The sequence below is a fragment of the Leptonychotes weddellii genome, chromosome 6, assembly GCF_054177405.1.
Source record: "Leptonychotes weddellii isolate Sample4059 chromosome 6, ASM5417740v2, whole genome shotgun sequence".
NCBI lineage: Eukaryota > Metazoa > Chordata > Mammalia > Carnivora > Phocidae > Leptonychotes > Leptonychotes weddellii.
In genome coordinates, this window is record NC_138374.1 from 37,872,395 (window position 1) to 37,887,307 (window position 14,913).

Genomic DNA, 14,913 nt, shown 5'->3' on the forward strand with positions numbered 1-14,913 from the left:
CTGGGATCATGACCTGAGCCGAAGGCAGATGCTTAACGACTGAGCCACCCAGGTGCCCCAATTTCCCCCCTTTTTGATACATGTTTTTTGTGCCGTGTTTAAAGACCGTCTTCTCAACCCTAATGTCATTAGCACATTTTAAAGGTGTTAAAATTCTGATTCTCTCGTTTAGTCCTTTAATCCATTTGGCACTTACAGTAAAGGATGGAAATTACAGAAAACATCAAGTCAGGTTTGTTTTCTCTATGGACAGCCCAATATACTTAGCCATTTTTGAATTTTATTTTTAAAACCTTATATGAGTAACTGACTCACAAATGGTTTAAAATTCGCAGAGAAGGGGCGCCTGGGTGGCTCAGTTGGTTAAGCGACTGCCTTCGGCTCAGGTCATGATCCTGGAGTCCCTGGATCGAGTCCCGCATCGGGCTCCCTGCTCGGCAGGGAGCCTGCTTCTGCCTCTGACCCTCCCCCCTCTCATGTGCTCTCTCTCATTCTCTCTGTCTCAAATAAATAAATCTTTAAAAAAAATAAATAAATAAAAAAAATAAAATTCGCAGAGAAGGATGTGCAGTGAAAAATCTTCCTCCTGCCCTATCCCTACGCCATCAAGGAGGAACTGGAAAAAGCCCGGAACTGGAACGGTTTCCACAATCTGTTCGGTAATCTTCAGGACAGCCTTTATGTCTATTTAGATAAAAAATATATATACTGCTGTTCACCTCCCCCATTTCTCTTTTTTCTTCCAGAAATGGTAGTACGGCCATACACACCGTCCTGCAGCTTGCGTTCTCACTGAGCCCTCCATCTGCATCCATTCCACAGCAGTACATAGAGCCTCCTCTTCCTTTCATGGCGAACAGTACTCCATTGTATGGCAGTTAACCATTCCCTCACCAGGACCATTTACACTGTTTCTAGTCTTATATCATACAAGGCTAAAATGGAAAAAGTTCCTGGCATATCTGTATACACATTGCTAGAAGTTAGAACTGAATTTGGAATTTTGATGGCATGCTCTACTGACCTCCTCCTTGAAGGTTATACCAGTTACAAACCCTCCACCCTTATAGGACAGCCCATCTTCCCCACACTCTCATCCACCCCCTTATAACACTTTTAGAACTTTGTTTTTAATTTTATCCAAGTTCTATATTCATCTATTTTTTTTTTAAAGATTTTATTTATTTATGTGGCAGAGAGAGAGAGCCCAAGTAGAGGGAGAAGGAGAAGGAGGCTCCCCACTGAGCAGGGAACCTGATGCGGGGCTCGATCCCAGGACCCCAAGAGCATGACCTGAGCCGAAGGCAGACACTTAACCGACTGAGCCACCCAGGCGCCCCTTTCCTTGAGTACTTTAAAGATGCTGCTCTGCTCTATGCATTGTTTCCCCTGAAAAGTCGGCTACCATCATCCTTACCTTTCTTCCTCTATACCTAATCTGCCTTTTTTCTCTGGCTGCATTTAAGATTTTTTTATTACTGGCTTTGAGCAATTTGATAATGATGTACCTTGGTGTAGTTTTCTTTGAGTTTCTTGTACTTTGGCTCTACGGGTTTACAGTTCTAATTAAATCTGAAAAAAATCTTGGTCATTATTTCTTAAAATATTTCACTCTCTCTCCTCCTCTTCTCTCCTTTCCTTTGGGAACTCCAGTGTATATACAGTTGACCCTTGAATGACGGGGTTTGAACCGCATGGGTCCATTTATATGTAGATCTTTTTTTCAATACAGCATAGTACTGTAAATGCATTTTCTTTTCCTCATGATTTTCTTAACACATTTTCTTTTCTCTAAGAGCTTACTCTACTCTAAGAATATAGCATATAGTACACACCAGACAAAAAATGTGTGTTAATCAGGCGTTTTATTGGTAAGGCTTCCAGTCAACAGCAGGCTATCAGTAGTTACGTTTTGGGGGAGTCGGTTATGCACAGATTTTTGACTGCACAGGCATCGGCGCCCCTAACCCCTGCAGTATTCCACACAAATACACACACGCACACACATGCACACACACACACACATTAGACTGTTTGAAGTACCACAGCTCACTGGTGCTTAATTCCTTTTTTAAGTTATTTTTTAATGGTTTAGTTTGTAGTTTCTTTTTTTTTTTTTTTTTTAAGATTTATTTATTTGACAGAGCGAGAGAGCACAAGTAGGGGGAGCAGCAGAGAGAGAGGGAGAAGCAGGCTCCCCACTGAGCAGGGAGCCCGAAGCAGGACTCAATCCCAGGACCCTGGGATCATGACCTGAGCCAATGGCAGGCGCTTAACTGACTGAGCCACCCAGGCACTCTGTTTGTTTAGTTTCTACTGCAATGTCTTCATGCCTAATCCTATTTTCTTCTATAGTATCTAATCTGCCATTAATCTCAGCCAGTGTACATTTCATCTCAGATAGTACAGATCTCATTTCCTAAAGTTTGATTTGGGTCTTTTTATATCTTCTATGTCTCTATTTCACTTTTTGAACATATAAAATACCGGTATAATAACTATCTTTTTTTTTTTTTTTTTAAGATTTTATTTATTTATTTGACAGAGAGAAAGACAGCGAGAGAGGGAACACAAGCAGGGGGAGTGGGAGAGGGAGAAGCAGGCTTCCCGCTGAGCAGGGAGCCCGATGTGGGGCTCGATCCCAGGACCATGAGATCATGACCTGAGCCGAAGGCAGTCGCCCAACCAACTGAGCCACCCAGGCGCCCCCGGTATAATAACTATCTTAATGCCCCTGTCTACTAATTCTAAAATCTAGATCAGTTCTGGATTGGTGTTTTTGATTCTTCATTATTGGTTGTATTGGTTGTATTTTTGCATGCCTGGTGATTGTTGACTGGATGACAGACACTGTGAATTTTACCTTGTTGGGTGCTGGGTATTTTTGTATCCCTCTAAATATTCTTGAATTATGTTCTAGGATATAGCTATTTGGAAACAGGACAATCCTTCTGAGGTGCGACCAGTGTCATTTTTAGTCTAGGGCTAATTATTTCCAATACTGAAGCAAGACCCTTCTGAGTACTCTAACCAAAGGCCTGTGAATTATGAGGTTTTCAAGTCTCACAGCTGGTGGGAACAGACACTATTCCCAGATTGTGTGAGCATCGAACAATGTTTTCCTCAGTCTTTTCAGGCACTCTTTCCCAGACTTGGGTAGTTTCCTCACTTGTACGTGCTGATCAAGATTCAGCTGAATATTTGATGGGATCTTTCTGTAGATATCCAGAGTTCTTTCCCTGTGAAGCACTCTCCTCTCCAGTACTCTGTCCTATGAACTATAACTGCTATTCGTACCCCAGACTCAGCTACCTCTCCTGGAGAGTCAGAGCCTTCTGGGCTACACCTGGGTTCCTCCTGTGTCCTATAGCTAGAAACTCTGGGCAGTAAGGAGGGCAATCATAAGGCTCACTTCATTTATCTCCTGTTTTTCAGGGATTAGTGTCTTTCACTGCCTGATGGGCAGCTATTAGTATGTGAGTGGGGTTTACTGATTATAGGCTTCACTGTAAGATGCCTGCCTGGGCCATTTCATTGGGTCCACTGGGGTCAGTATACTTAGGTCTTTTCTCTTGGGCTGGACGGATTTCCCCAAGAAGATTCTTCCAATTTGTTATTTGAACAAGCCTGGCTGACAGGGTTCTGGGATAGTTGAGGGGCCCACCAATCAGTATGTAAATGTTCACTTTACCTCCATGTTTTCACTGTAATACCTCACTCTCAATAAATGGATGCCACACTAAGAATCTTATCTTTGTTCTTTCCAGAGAATACACTTCTAGCCTTCTATTAGGGAGATGGTGGGGAAGTGACTGTTCAGAACAGGAGTAGCGAATCTCATCATCTGTGGTACTTGCCATCCAAAATGGCCCACAAGGACCCTCACCTCCTGGTATGCATGTCCTTGTTTAGTTCCCTTCCATAACACAGTAGGGCTGACCTGTGTGACCAGGAGAATGTGGCAGAAGTGATGGTGTGACTTTTGAGTCTAGATTGCATGTAGCTTTGCAGTTTCCACCTTGATCTCCTGGATCACTCACTCTAGGAGGAAAAAGCCAGGCTTCACGCTGTAAGGACACTCAAGCAGCTCTGTAGAGAGGCTCACATCAGAGAAACTAAGGCTTCCTGCCAATTTGTGAGCCTTAGAAGTGAGCTACCTTTATCTTGGAAGGTGATCTACCAGCTCCAGTCAAGTCTTCAGGCGAACACACCCTCTGCTGACATCTGACTGGATGTTATGAAAGATCCTGACACCCAGTCACTCACTCCTGAATTTCTGACCCACCGTGAGAGACAATAATTGCTGTTTTAAGCCACTGTGTTTGGGAGTGATTTCTTAATGCACTATTGCATAACACACATAGCATCTGACTTTCTAAAAATAGACTTTCAAGCAATCCTCTTGGTTTTACTGCCACTCTCAACTTTACTTCCAGAGATAACTGGTACCGCCGATTCTTGAGCTTCTTGGAGAATTCTATGATATAAACTGGTTGCTTTTTTACTGTTTCAAAAGTCTAGCCTAGGAGTCTGATTTTTTAGGTCTGCAAAGTCACTTACTACTTATCCAAAAGCTTCCCAAGTTCCAAAGTTTTTTGCTGTTATCTCCTGTTTTCCTCGTCCTAGTTGGACAAAGAAGTTAAAAACTATTGCTTTTTTACTGGAGGCAGCAAGAGTAAGTACGCTCAACCTGCCTCTTTATCTAAGAATTTCTGCCAGTATAACAGGTGAAAAACAGTATCTCAGTATGATTTTAATTTGTATTTTTCATATGGTGAGTATTCTTGGGTCATCTTTTTATTTTGCTTTTAAGAACTCTTAAGTATTTCCTTTTAGGTAAATATTCATTTTCCCACTGAACTGTTAAGGTTTTTTTCTTTTTGATTTATAAAAGCTCTCTATATTTGAGAAATCAGCTCTCTGTAATATAAGATGCCGATATTTTTCACTGTTCGCATTCTGTTTATGGTAGTTTCTGCCACCTAGTAAAGTTTTATTTTTACGTAATTGACACAATTTTTTTTTTTTAATTTAAAGTTTTGTTTTCTGTGCGTGTGGTTTTTTTGCTTTTCAGTTTTGTGTCAGACTCAGAAAGGGCTTCCACATCCTGAGATTATTTTTTAAAATTCTTCCACGGTTTGTTCCAGTGCTTTAATCACTTCATTTTCCATATATCTAGTTCCAAGCTGGGTAAAATTTATTCCAGTGTAGGTAACTGATTAAACTTCATCTTTAAAAAAAAAAAAACTTTATCTTTTTCCATATAGCTACCTACTACCAAATCCATTTATAGAATTATCCCCAGTGATCTGAAATGTTCCCTTTACCATATACTAAATTTCTTTATATACTTGGGTCTATTTATGGGTCTAATAACCTGTTCTACTGATCTCTTGGTCTATTCGTATGCCAGTAAGATGAAGCTTTATTACTGAAGTTTATCCCCTCCTGTTGTTACTCTTCTCTTTTGACAACTGTCCTCTGAAATCACGACTAAACACAAACAATTCTGAAGCCACAAATAACTAATGAATGATAATGTACTTGGCTTTCTGAGACAGATCTTCAACACTCATATATAAGAAAGTTCAATATTCTATAAATAAGAAAAATCATAAGAACTCATGAACAAAACAAGAAGTATAAAGTTGCGTTCCACTAACTGATTAGTAGTAAGGTCCTCTTTTCCCTTAAGAAAATTATAATCTAGTTAGGAGATTATAACCTGAAGGAGATAGAACCAGAGAATACAAGTTAATGGTGTCTCAATAATTTCTTTGCACTGGCTTTTAAGGAACTCTGCTCATATGTAATATTCAACAAAATATATTTTGTATCAAAATAATTATCTTACTTGTAACAAAAGCAGCTGGAGAAGATGATCATAGCAATTATGCAGACAGCCATAGAAATGAGCACAACCAGCCACCGAATGCTGCCATCAAAAAATGGACCTGACAAGGGAAGTAAACAATAAAGTACACATATTATCTTTCTATCACATATTAAAGGGGAAAAATAGTTTGTAGTGTTAAATTCTAGAAAGCTTGCTTACTGTTAAAGCCAGAGAAAATATTTTACTGAAAATCATGATCATGCTCTTTTCGGCTAACCTACCTATGACAACAGGGGGCAGTGTAGGTTGTAAATACTGGTTACATAAATTGGTCCGACAACATTCTATCGTCCGGCGTAGCTGGGCTTTTGGTGAATCCTAGAGGAAGAGTAATGATAAAATTAAAAATGGCTTGATATTTTAAGTTGATAATGAGGTTTTTTTAATATTCATAAATATAATTTTTAATTCAGCTGAAAGAACAAGACCTCCGAATTTTATGTGTAAAAAAGGATTACTGAAAAATTAGAATCTGTGCTGAAATAGTGAAGACTGTGAAATTATTTTTCCTAAGGAGAACATATGTATGTGGATGGTGTGTTGGAACACTGAACTATAAATTACAAACATAAGTTCATAAATATTTTACACCAAAACTTTGGCATATCTTAATATATTACTATTCATTTGTTTTAATAAAAATGTAAGTCATGGGATCTTTTCCTTAAAAAACATGGATAAGACATTTTATCACAATGATGAACTAGTAGGGTACACAGGATCTCATAGCAGTACTTAAGTGGAGGGTATCCCAGTCTAAAGAAAAGAGATGTCAGAAAAAGTAGTCAAGTAAGTAGAAGATACTGCAGAGTCTGCTTACAACTTCGCTGTAACTAATGAACCCCACACAGAAGCAAGTTAAAGCAGATGCAGTGAGGACAAAGGGAAAATATAGAAGCCATATTCCTGAGCTTCTTAGAGTCTACCACCAACTAGATATGAGATGTGTCCCTAATAGGTCAGAAAATGAGCAGAGGAAAAGACCGTAGTCATGAGAACAGACATCAACAATTATGTGTGAAGTTTGACTTGATTGGTACAGTACTTGACAAGTTATTAACTTGAATGCTGACATTTCAGCACTGCCTGGGAAAACTGCCATTCTGAACCAAAATAGTAACAGAAAGGAATTGCTTGTCATTATAAAAGTAGCAACAATATAAGCAGAAATTGACCATGCTATTCTTAAATATCAGATGGCCAGAAAGGAAAAACTTCAGTATGCTTGAGCATGACTTTAAAAAGGTGAACAGGAGTCCATGACTTGAGATTCCGTCAGGGAAGGTGGGTCAAGAGTATTTGGAAACTTTCAAAACCACAAGTTTTACACTTTAACTGAATTTTTAACATTAAAACAATTTTTACTTTTAAATGATCATAAAAAGAGAAAAGACAGATATGTTAGGAGTTATACAGGTGACTCTGAAATAATCCCAGATCGAGGACATTTACACGAAGGATGGAATGAAGAGTACATAACTAAAGATGAATACAAGGACTACGAAGCATCCAAGAACAGCTGCAGGAAGGCTAATGATCAAAATGAGCTGAGCCTTGCAGAAGAGAAAATATAAAGAAAAACGAAGAAAGGGTTTCTCTGGCAATGCTAGAAGACCGACCACCAAGCAATGGATGTGTTGCTGACAGAACAGATGAGGGGGACAAAGATCAGCACCATGCAGTGGGAGCCGCTCTCCCAGACACAGGAAGAGATCCTCCAGGGCTCCTGTGTTCTGCATGAGTGCCTGCCCTCAAAGCTGAAGCCAGGTGATCACACCAAGCAAGGGAAGAGAGAGGCCTGGAAGGCTTGCGTGATGGGAAGATTTTAGCAAGAACAAGTGTTGGAGACTGAAGGGCTAAATGTTATACTTTTTTTTTTTAAAGAAAAAGAAAGCAGACTTGGCCAACTAGAGTTTGGAGGCTGCATGGTAATATGGAAAAAGCAAGGGCTCTGGAACCAAACAGTTTATTAAATCCTAGCTTTGCCACTTACTAACTTTGTGAACGATGAACTTCCCTCTGGGCTTTCATTTCCTCTGCTATAAAATGGAGGACAAAAAAACACCTGCCTTACAGGGCAACTGCGAGGAAATGAGGTAGCATATACCAAGTACCTAGCATATTAAATGCAAACAGTAAATATTCGATAAATTAATTCTTCTTGCTCTAGCAAATGTGACATGATCCTAGTGGGGATTCTAGAACAAGCCAAAAATGCTTATAAACTCCTAGAAGAGCCAAAGTGGCTTCACCAAGAACAGCAATAGCAGCCTCAGCTCCCACCTCTCTTAGGTAGGCTACCTGGGTGGGCAAAGATGAGATGGTCAAGTTGGGGGAGGGGACCTTTCCTATTCCTACACTCCCCCACTCCCATCGGCCACCCATGTCCATTTGTGTGATTTGTCCAGAGTCATGTGAGCTTAGATACTTAGATTTGAATTACAACACTGTTTGGAAATGAGGTTTTCGGTCCCAGGCCTTTAATCTGTAAACCAGGAGGGAGATGGGTGATTGTGCAAAGGAAAAAAGGAACAGAAACTGCCTGGGGAGCCCTGTTCTCAGGCAGGCCAAGAGGACTAGGCTCTGGAAAGCAAATCCCCTAAACTATCCACTAGCCTATGCGATCCTTGTGTAACACAGTCTGTGTGTACCTAGGGATGCACAAAACCGGCTTAGTGACTGCTCAGTTATATCATCAGAGCTAACATTTATTAAGCCCTGTGTGCTAAACTCTTTACATGTATGTTATCATATCATTTGATCCTTACAACTCCTTTACAAGTGAGAAAACAACTTTAAAAAAGAAAAGTGCCCCAAAGTTCTGCAGCTAGTAAGCAGCAGCACACGGAGTTGAATACACATTATGAAGTTTTAGCAACTAACTTGTATTAGTGAATTCAATTTGTGATATACCTAGTTTAGGGGGCTTTCAGGATACTGGTTATTACTGCTGAGCTCAGTGCTCTAACCATAGTTCTTTTTTCAATATTTTCAGTGATTAAAAAAATGTATAGAATTTGTGGTTTATAAACATGCAAATGGCATAAAACTGGAAGAAATAATCAAATTACCATCCCCCCAAAATCCTAACAAATTACAGAAAAGGACTAATTCTGACATAATAAAATTTAACATAGACAAGTATGTAACAACTGTTTAACAAAACCCATTCCATTCCCATCCTATTTGTGTCAAGAAACCAAAAGAACCAATAAAGAATGGAAGAGGTGTGGTTCAGCAGTAGCATGAGTGAAAGGTGGGGATTTTGGCTGACCGGAAGCTCGACAGGTTTCAACAGTGTGGCATGACAATCCAATATCTAACATGAGATTTGGCTGTATTTAGAAAAAGGGAAAGGAGTTATTTATTCTCTGCATTTTTTTTTTGTGCCTGGTCAAACCACACTTGATTCTGCATGTAACACTGAGAAACCGGAGTAACTGAAGCTGATCATACACGGAGCAGTTGAGGTGACCAGGAACTAGCATTTTCACGGGCAAAGACAAGACGGTATGGGGAGGAATGGAGGACCACACAAAAAACTTTCTTCACACAGTAAAGGGCTATCTTATTAAAGAGGCTTTAGAGGGGCGCCGGGGTGGCTCAGTTGGTTAAGTGACTGCCTTCGGCTCAGGTCATGATCCTGGAGTCCCGGGATCGAGTCCTGCATCGGGCTCCCTGCTCGGCAGGGAGTCTGCTTCTCCCTCTGACCCTCCTCCCTCTCATGCTCTCTGTCTCTCATTCTCTCTCTCTCAAGTAAATAAATAAAATCTTTAAAAAAAAAAAAAAAAAGAGGCTTTAGATTTGTCCTCTGTGGTCCAAAGGGGCAGGAAGAGATTTATAGTCATTAGGAGGAAAAGCTTTCTAAAGTTCGTACAGATGAAACAGGTGGTCTTGGGAGGCAAGGAGCCCCTGTCGCTACAGGCATTGCACTAAAAAAACAGATGGGATGCAAAACGTGTTTGTGGGGGGGAAGGGGGATGTATAGAGGAGACGTGTGGATCCCCAACTTTAGCAGAGGTCGGAACACAGAACCTTTAAAGTTTCTATCAATCCTGAGAATTTCTTAAAATGGGAATAACTTCCTAAAATAGTCGAACCCTAAATCTGTGAACAAACAGTTCTGTCTGAAGCTGTTTTTCAAAACCACTGGAAGGATTGCTGGGGCAAAATTACTATACGGGATTTTGAAGAGAATAGGTTTATACCCGAGAGCCATCAGGATGTTCATAAACTCTTTATTACCAGCTCTCTGATGCCTTTGCTGCTACTGTTAAAATAGCTCCACTGAGATTTCCTTACAAGGACTGAATTTGTCCCAGGGACACAAAGGTTACTGCCCATCACCCTAAAGTCCTTCCAGTCAATTTTATAATCCATGGGTGATACTGTGACAATATTTTTTGCAGTCATGACAATTTGAAAACAGGATGATTTAAAACTTTTTTTTAAAGTAAAATAATCTGGAACTTCAATTACCACAATCCTACTACTTGAAGCAAGAGCTAAGCTTCCTCCAATATATTTGATTTACAAGAACATACAGTGATGAGCAGATCAGGCACATTTCTCCTGGAGAGAGGAAGACTTTCACGTGGTCCCTCCCTTCTTTATTGCATAGGCCCCAAATGAGATCTTACCTTGCACTGAAAGTCAGATCCTTCATATTTCATACACCCTGAAGCTAATGTGGTTTCTCCCTGGTCATCTTCTTCTATGATGGCAAAGCAATGCCCATTAGTTCTAAAAGAAAAGACCCCCCCAAAAAACAAAAAACATAACTTCACATCAGAAAGTACCAATTAAATCTCAATTTGAATGTGACTGGGTACTAATGACCTTTAGTACCTTGTTTTTTGAACTAGAACTGCATTCACATGTTATTTATCAGCAAAATTCTATGGGTTTTCAAGCAAGTGAAAGAGTTTCGGCATCTGAACTAAAACCTAATGGTCCAAGGTGGAAAAAGATTTCTTTTAAAATGAGTCCCCCAAATATGAATTATTACGTAACTTCTCTTTGCTAATCACAGCCATGTGATCACAGGAAGCTGATTTATAAAATTTTACAAAGTAAAGAATCTTAATGTTTAAAAAACGGCTGTCTCTTTAGGGCACCTAGGTGTCTCAATCAACTGAGTGTCTGACTCTTGGTTTCAGCTCAGGCTCAGGTCACGATCTCGGGGTCGTGGGATCAAGCCCCGTGAGCAAGACTCCGTGTTCAGTAGGGACTCGCTTGAGACTCGCGCGCTCTCTCTCTCCCCCGCCGCCCTTCCCCCAACTCGTAAACACTTGTTCTCTCTCTCTCAAATAAATAAGTAAATCTTTTTTAAAAAAGACTTCCTCTTTTTATCCATGGGATTTTCAGTATTCACATACCATAGACAATAAATAAAAACAACTTTTTTATGAAACACAAAACCAGACTAAACGACAAAGAAAAATATACTTGGGAATAAGATCCTGAGAGGTGCGTTTTACTGAATGTGATATGAAAAAAGGGATAACTTTGAACAGCTTCAAGAAATTTACATATATATGTATTTAACGAAATGTTGTCATTTTAGTATTAGTATGTTGGAGTTTACCCCTAATATATTCATTTAGACTTTAAAGGGCAGGAAGCCACTTGTAAAAGATTTTATTTTTGTGGGATGCCTGGTAGCTCAGTCGGTTGTGTCTGACTCTTGGATTCTGGCTCAGCTCATGGTCTCAGGGTTGTGGGATCAAGCCCTGTATGGGCCTCCATGCTCAGCTGGGAGTCTGCTTGAGATTCTTTCTCCCTCTCCCCTCTGCCCCTCCTCCCACTTGCATGCACTCTCTCTCTCAAATAAATCAATAAAATCTTAAAAAAAATAAAAACAAAAGCTTTTTTGTGTGCTCTTACTTATTCATATCAGTAAGTATATTGTTTCTACTTAAAAGACTTGCAGAATTATTAATTTTTTTGTAAGGAAAAATGCTAAGTGTGGGGCAAAATTCTGTTAAAATTAATGATTTCAGTTATTCTGGATTACTAAGCCACTAACAGCCCACACATATCAGGCACGTATTACGGACAATAAGTTTGGCAAGAAATTACCTGGTGACATAGTGTGGAACACTCCCCTATGACAGATTATCCAGGCTGTCACAATAAATTCAACTACCACCAGAGGACAAACAACAAATCTAAGACATGGTGAACTATCATATAATTTCAATATTTTACATGTATACTTTTTGGCTTTATATCTGGTGACATTCAAAGAGCATACAATCATTAGGAAAGTACAAAGCAGGACGTTATTACCTTCATAACAGGGACACAGTTAATTAACTGATGAGACTGTGTTGTTCAGGGAATTTTTTTGGCTAGTAAGCCAATTCTTCAGTGTCCCCAAACAATATGGAATAGAATTATATGATCATTTATAAATGTGTTGAATAGTTAACATAAAATTAAGTAGGAAAATTTAAAACTGTCATATAAATCAGATTTGGATTGGGACCTCACTTGTAAGAAAGTAAAATAAAATTAAGTATCACAGTATCAACTTCTATCTTTCTGTAAAATATTTCAACCAATTCAGAATTATAAGATTTTGGGTGAATTTCTTTTTTGGTAATCTCTAAATTTTCTACAATAAGTATCAGTAAACTTTATGATAAAAAGATTATTAAATAAACTCAAAATGTTAGACAAATACCAGATTCCTTTTATCTCCTTTAAAAAGGATATTACAGTGTTACTGTAAGAAAAGAACCATCAATCATGTAGTAGTACTAAATATTCCCATATACAGAACAAGAAGCTTTTTGGCTCTTTGGAAAGATACCATATAAAATTAAAGAAAAAAAAAACAACAACCTTAAAAAATGTAAACAATTCTTAAAATAGCACCAAATGCGCTCCTATTCTCATAACTTTAAGAAGGACTGCATAAAATACTTACATGCATGTGTTATTAATAGCATCATCTGGGCAGTGTCCTGAGCAATAGCACTTTAAAAAAGGCAAGGTATCTTCTGGTGCTAAGGTTACTCCATTTTCTGATTTTTTCTGGTCAGAGTCCGATTTCATCCCAGTACCGTGGAGCATACTGTCTAGATTCTGCCCTGTATTCAAATATGAAATCTGTGAATAAACCATTTCTGAAAAGCTAATTCTTTCAATTTCAATTTCCAATGAGAAGCTTCTAGGTTTTCTTATTACAGTATGACAGCTACTGTGTTTAATTAAAAATACACTTCATTCATACATTTAACATTTGTTAATAACCTATTATACACAGAATAACCGTCCCAGGTATTGTGGGACATATGGAGAGGACTATGTCACAAATTTTGCACAGTGGAAAACAATGTGGCAAAGGTAGAAGAATATGGTCATGACTTTAAGAAAGGTACAAAATGAGAAGCAATTTCAGGGAAGTCTGAGATTGTTTCCAATCATTAAAAAAATACACAAATATGGTTCTTAAACTCCTTGGCTCAAGACTTGGGACTAGCTTAAAAAAAAATAAGTCCTTTATTTGTGCCTCTGCGTGGAAGTGCAATTACTAAGCATCTCGCTTTGGACTTTAATTGCTTAAGTAAGGGAACTGTGAGAGCATGGGGACTAATCATATTATCTGGTGCCTTTTATCTCAAGGTCATTGGTTCAAATCCAGCCTATGCTGCCAGAAACTGAAGGTTACTGTAGGGCAGTAGTTAGCTTATGAAAATAGAACTGTGTTCTTGCATTAGAGTCAAGTAGCCTCAAATGACAGATACTGTCATATTTGGTACTGAATCTTTCAGGCTGAAAGCAGAAAAGAACTAAAACGTTTTAGTAATTCCTCCCTCTCTCCGAATCAGCTGAAATTGGCTAGCCTACTCCTTGTAGGGTTGACCTCCAGGGAATAAAATATTAAGAGAATTGTGTATAAACATTTCATTATAAATGTTAAATAAGTGGTTCAAGCATAATGTGGACTTGACTTTAGGTCTCCTACTCCTCTGCCATCTTGCTCCTCCAATGTGGACTTGACTTTAAATTTAGCCATGATGAACTACTGAAAAGAAAAAGTAACACACAAACACACACTGATAACAGGAAAAGAATGTGCTGCTAATTTTTTTTTAGTGACTCCATGCCTTGAATTTTAATAATCTTCATTTAACCCTTTAAATTGATAACAAAGCTTAAAGACCTCATTTACGTTAGGAATGTCAACTGTAAAAAGTAACAAAAGGGTGGGATGGCCAAGAATAGAAGAAATCCACTAGGCTAAAAATGAGGCGACCTGGACCGTGGTCTACTATGGTCCTACGATGGTCCCACCACAGTTTAGTTAGCTGGATGATCATGGACAAGCCCTGTCACTTCTTCAGACCTCATTTACTCAGTAAGACTACAGGACTAGAGGCCACCTGAAGTCTCTTCACCAGCTTTAAAATCCACTACGATAACAGAAGGAAGCACTAATTTAAGTATGGAGAGCAAATGGTAAATAATATACTACATGCAATTAATTTTTCAAATATCTAGTGATACACAGAAAAAGCAGTATAGTGTGATAGAAATGACACGGAAATAACAGTGTGAAGGTAAGGGTTCAACTCCCAAATATATCCATAGATGTTACTCACTGAACTTCTTCTATCTCTAAAAAATGGCGATAATAATTCCTGCCCAATTCAACTCAAGGTTATATACAGATGAAATGAATGTATAATAAAGGGCTTAATTACATATAAAATAGGGTACAAATGAAGAAATTATTTAATAACAAAGATCATACTAAAAGATCACCAATACCTAGAATATTCAAAGTTATATCATGGTTAATACACATAATTTCCCAAAACACTATCTGAATTTAGGAAATTAAAAATCCTAATTATAATAACTTGCATCTGGGGTTTATATTACCTCAAATATTTATTTAACAAAACATTAATTAGAGGCCAGCTACGTGCAGGCAAGTTACCGATTGCTGGAAACTGATCTGGTCCTTGAGAAATGGGGAAGGACAATAAGCACATAAATAAACA

The 14,913-nt window shown here is 38.7% G+C and overlaps 1 protein-coding gene across 8 annotated transcripts in view; it reads right to left on the minus strand.

Moving 5' to 3' along the window:
* The window catches only part of BMPR1A (bone morphogenetic protein receptor type 1A), a 137,096-nt gene that overhangs the window by 16,034 nt on the left and 106,149 nt on the right, over nt 1-14,913 (minus strand). For all 8 annotated transcript variants that reach the window (XM_081823960.1, XM_081823963.1, XM_081823958.1 and 5 more), the window contains 4 exons: nt 12,831-12,993; nt 10,537-10,639; nt 6,118-6,214; nt 5,855-5,954 (listed from right to left, as the gene is read on the minus strand). In XM_081823960.1, the coding sequence (XP_081680086.1) occupies nt 5,855-5,954; nt 6,118-6,214; nt 10,537-10,639; nt 12,831-12,993 (463 nt within the window). The remainder of the gene's footprint in view (nt 1-5,854; nt 5,955-6,117; nt 6,215-10,536; nt 10,640-12,830; nt 12,994-14,913) is intronic.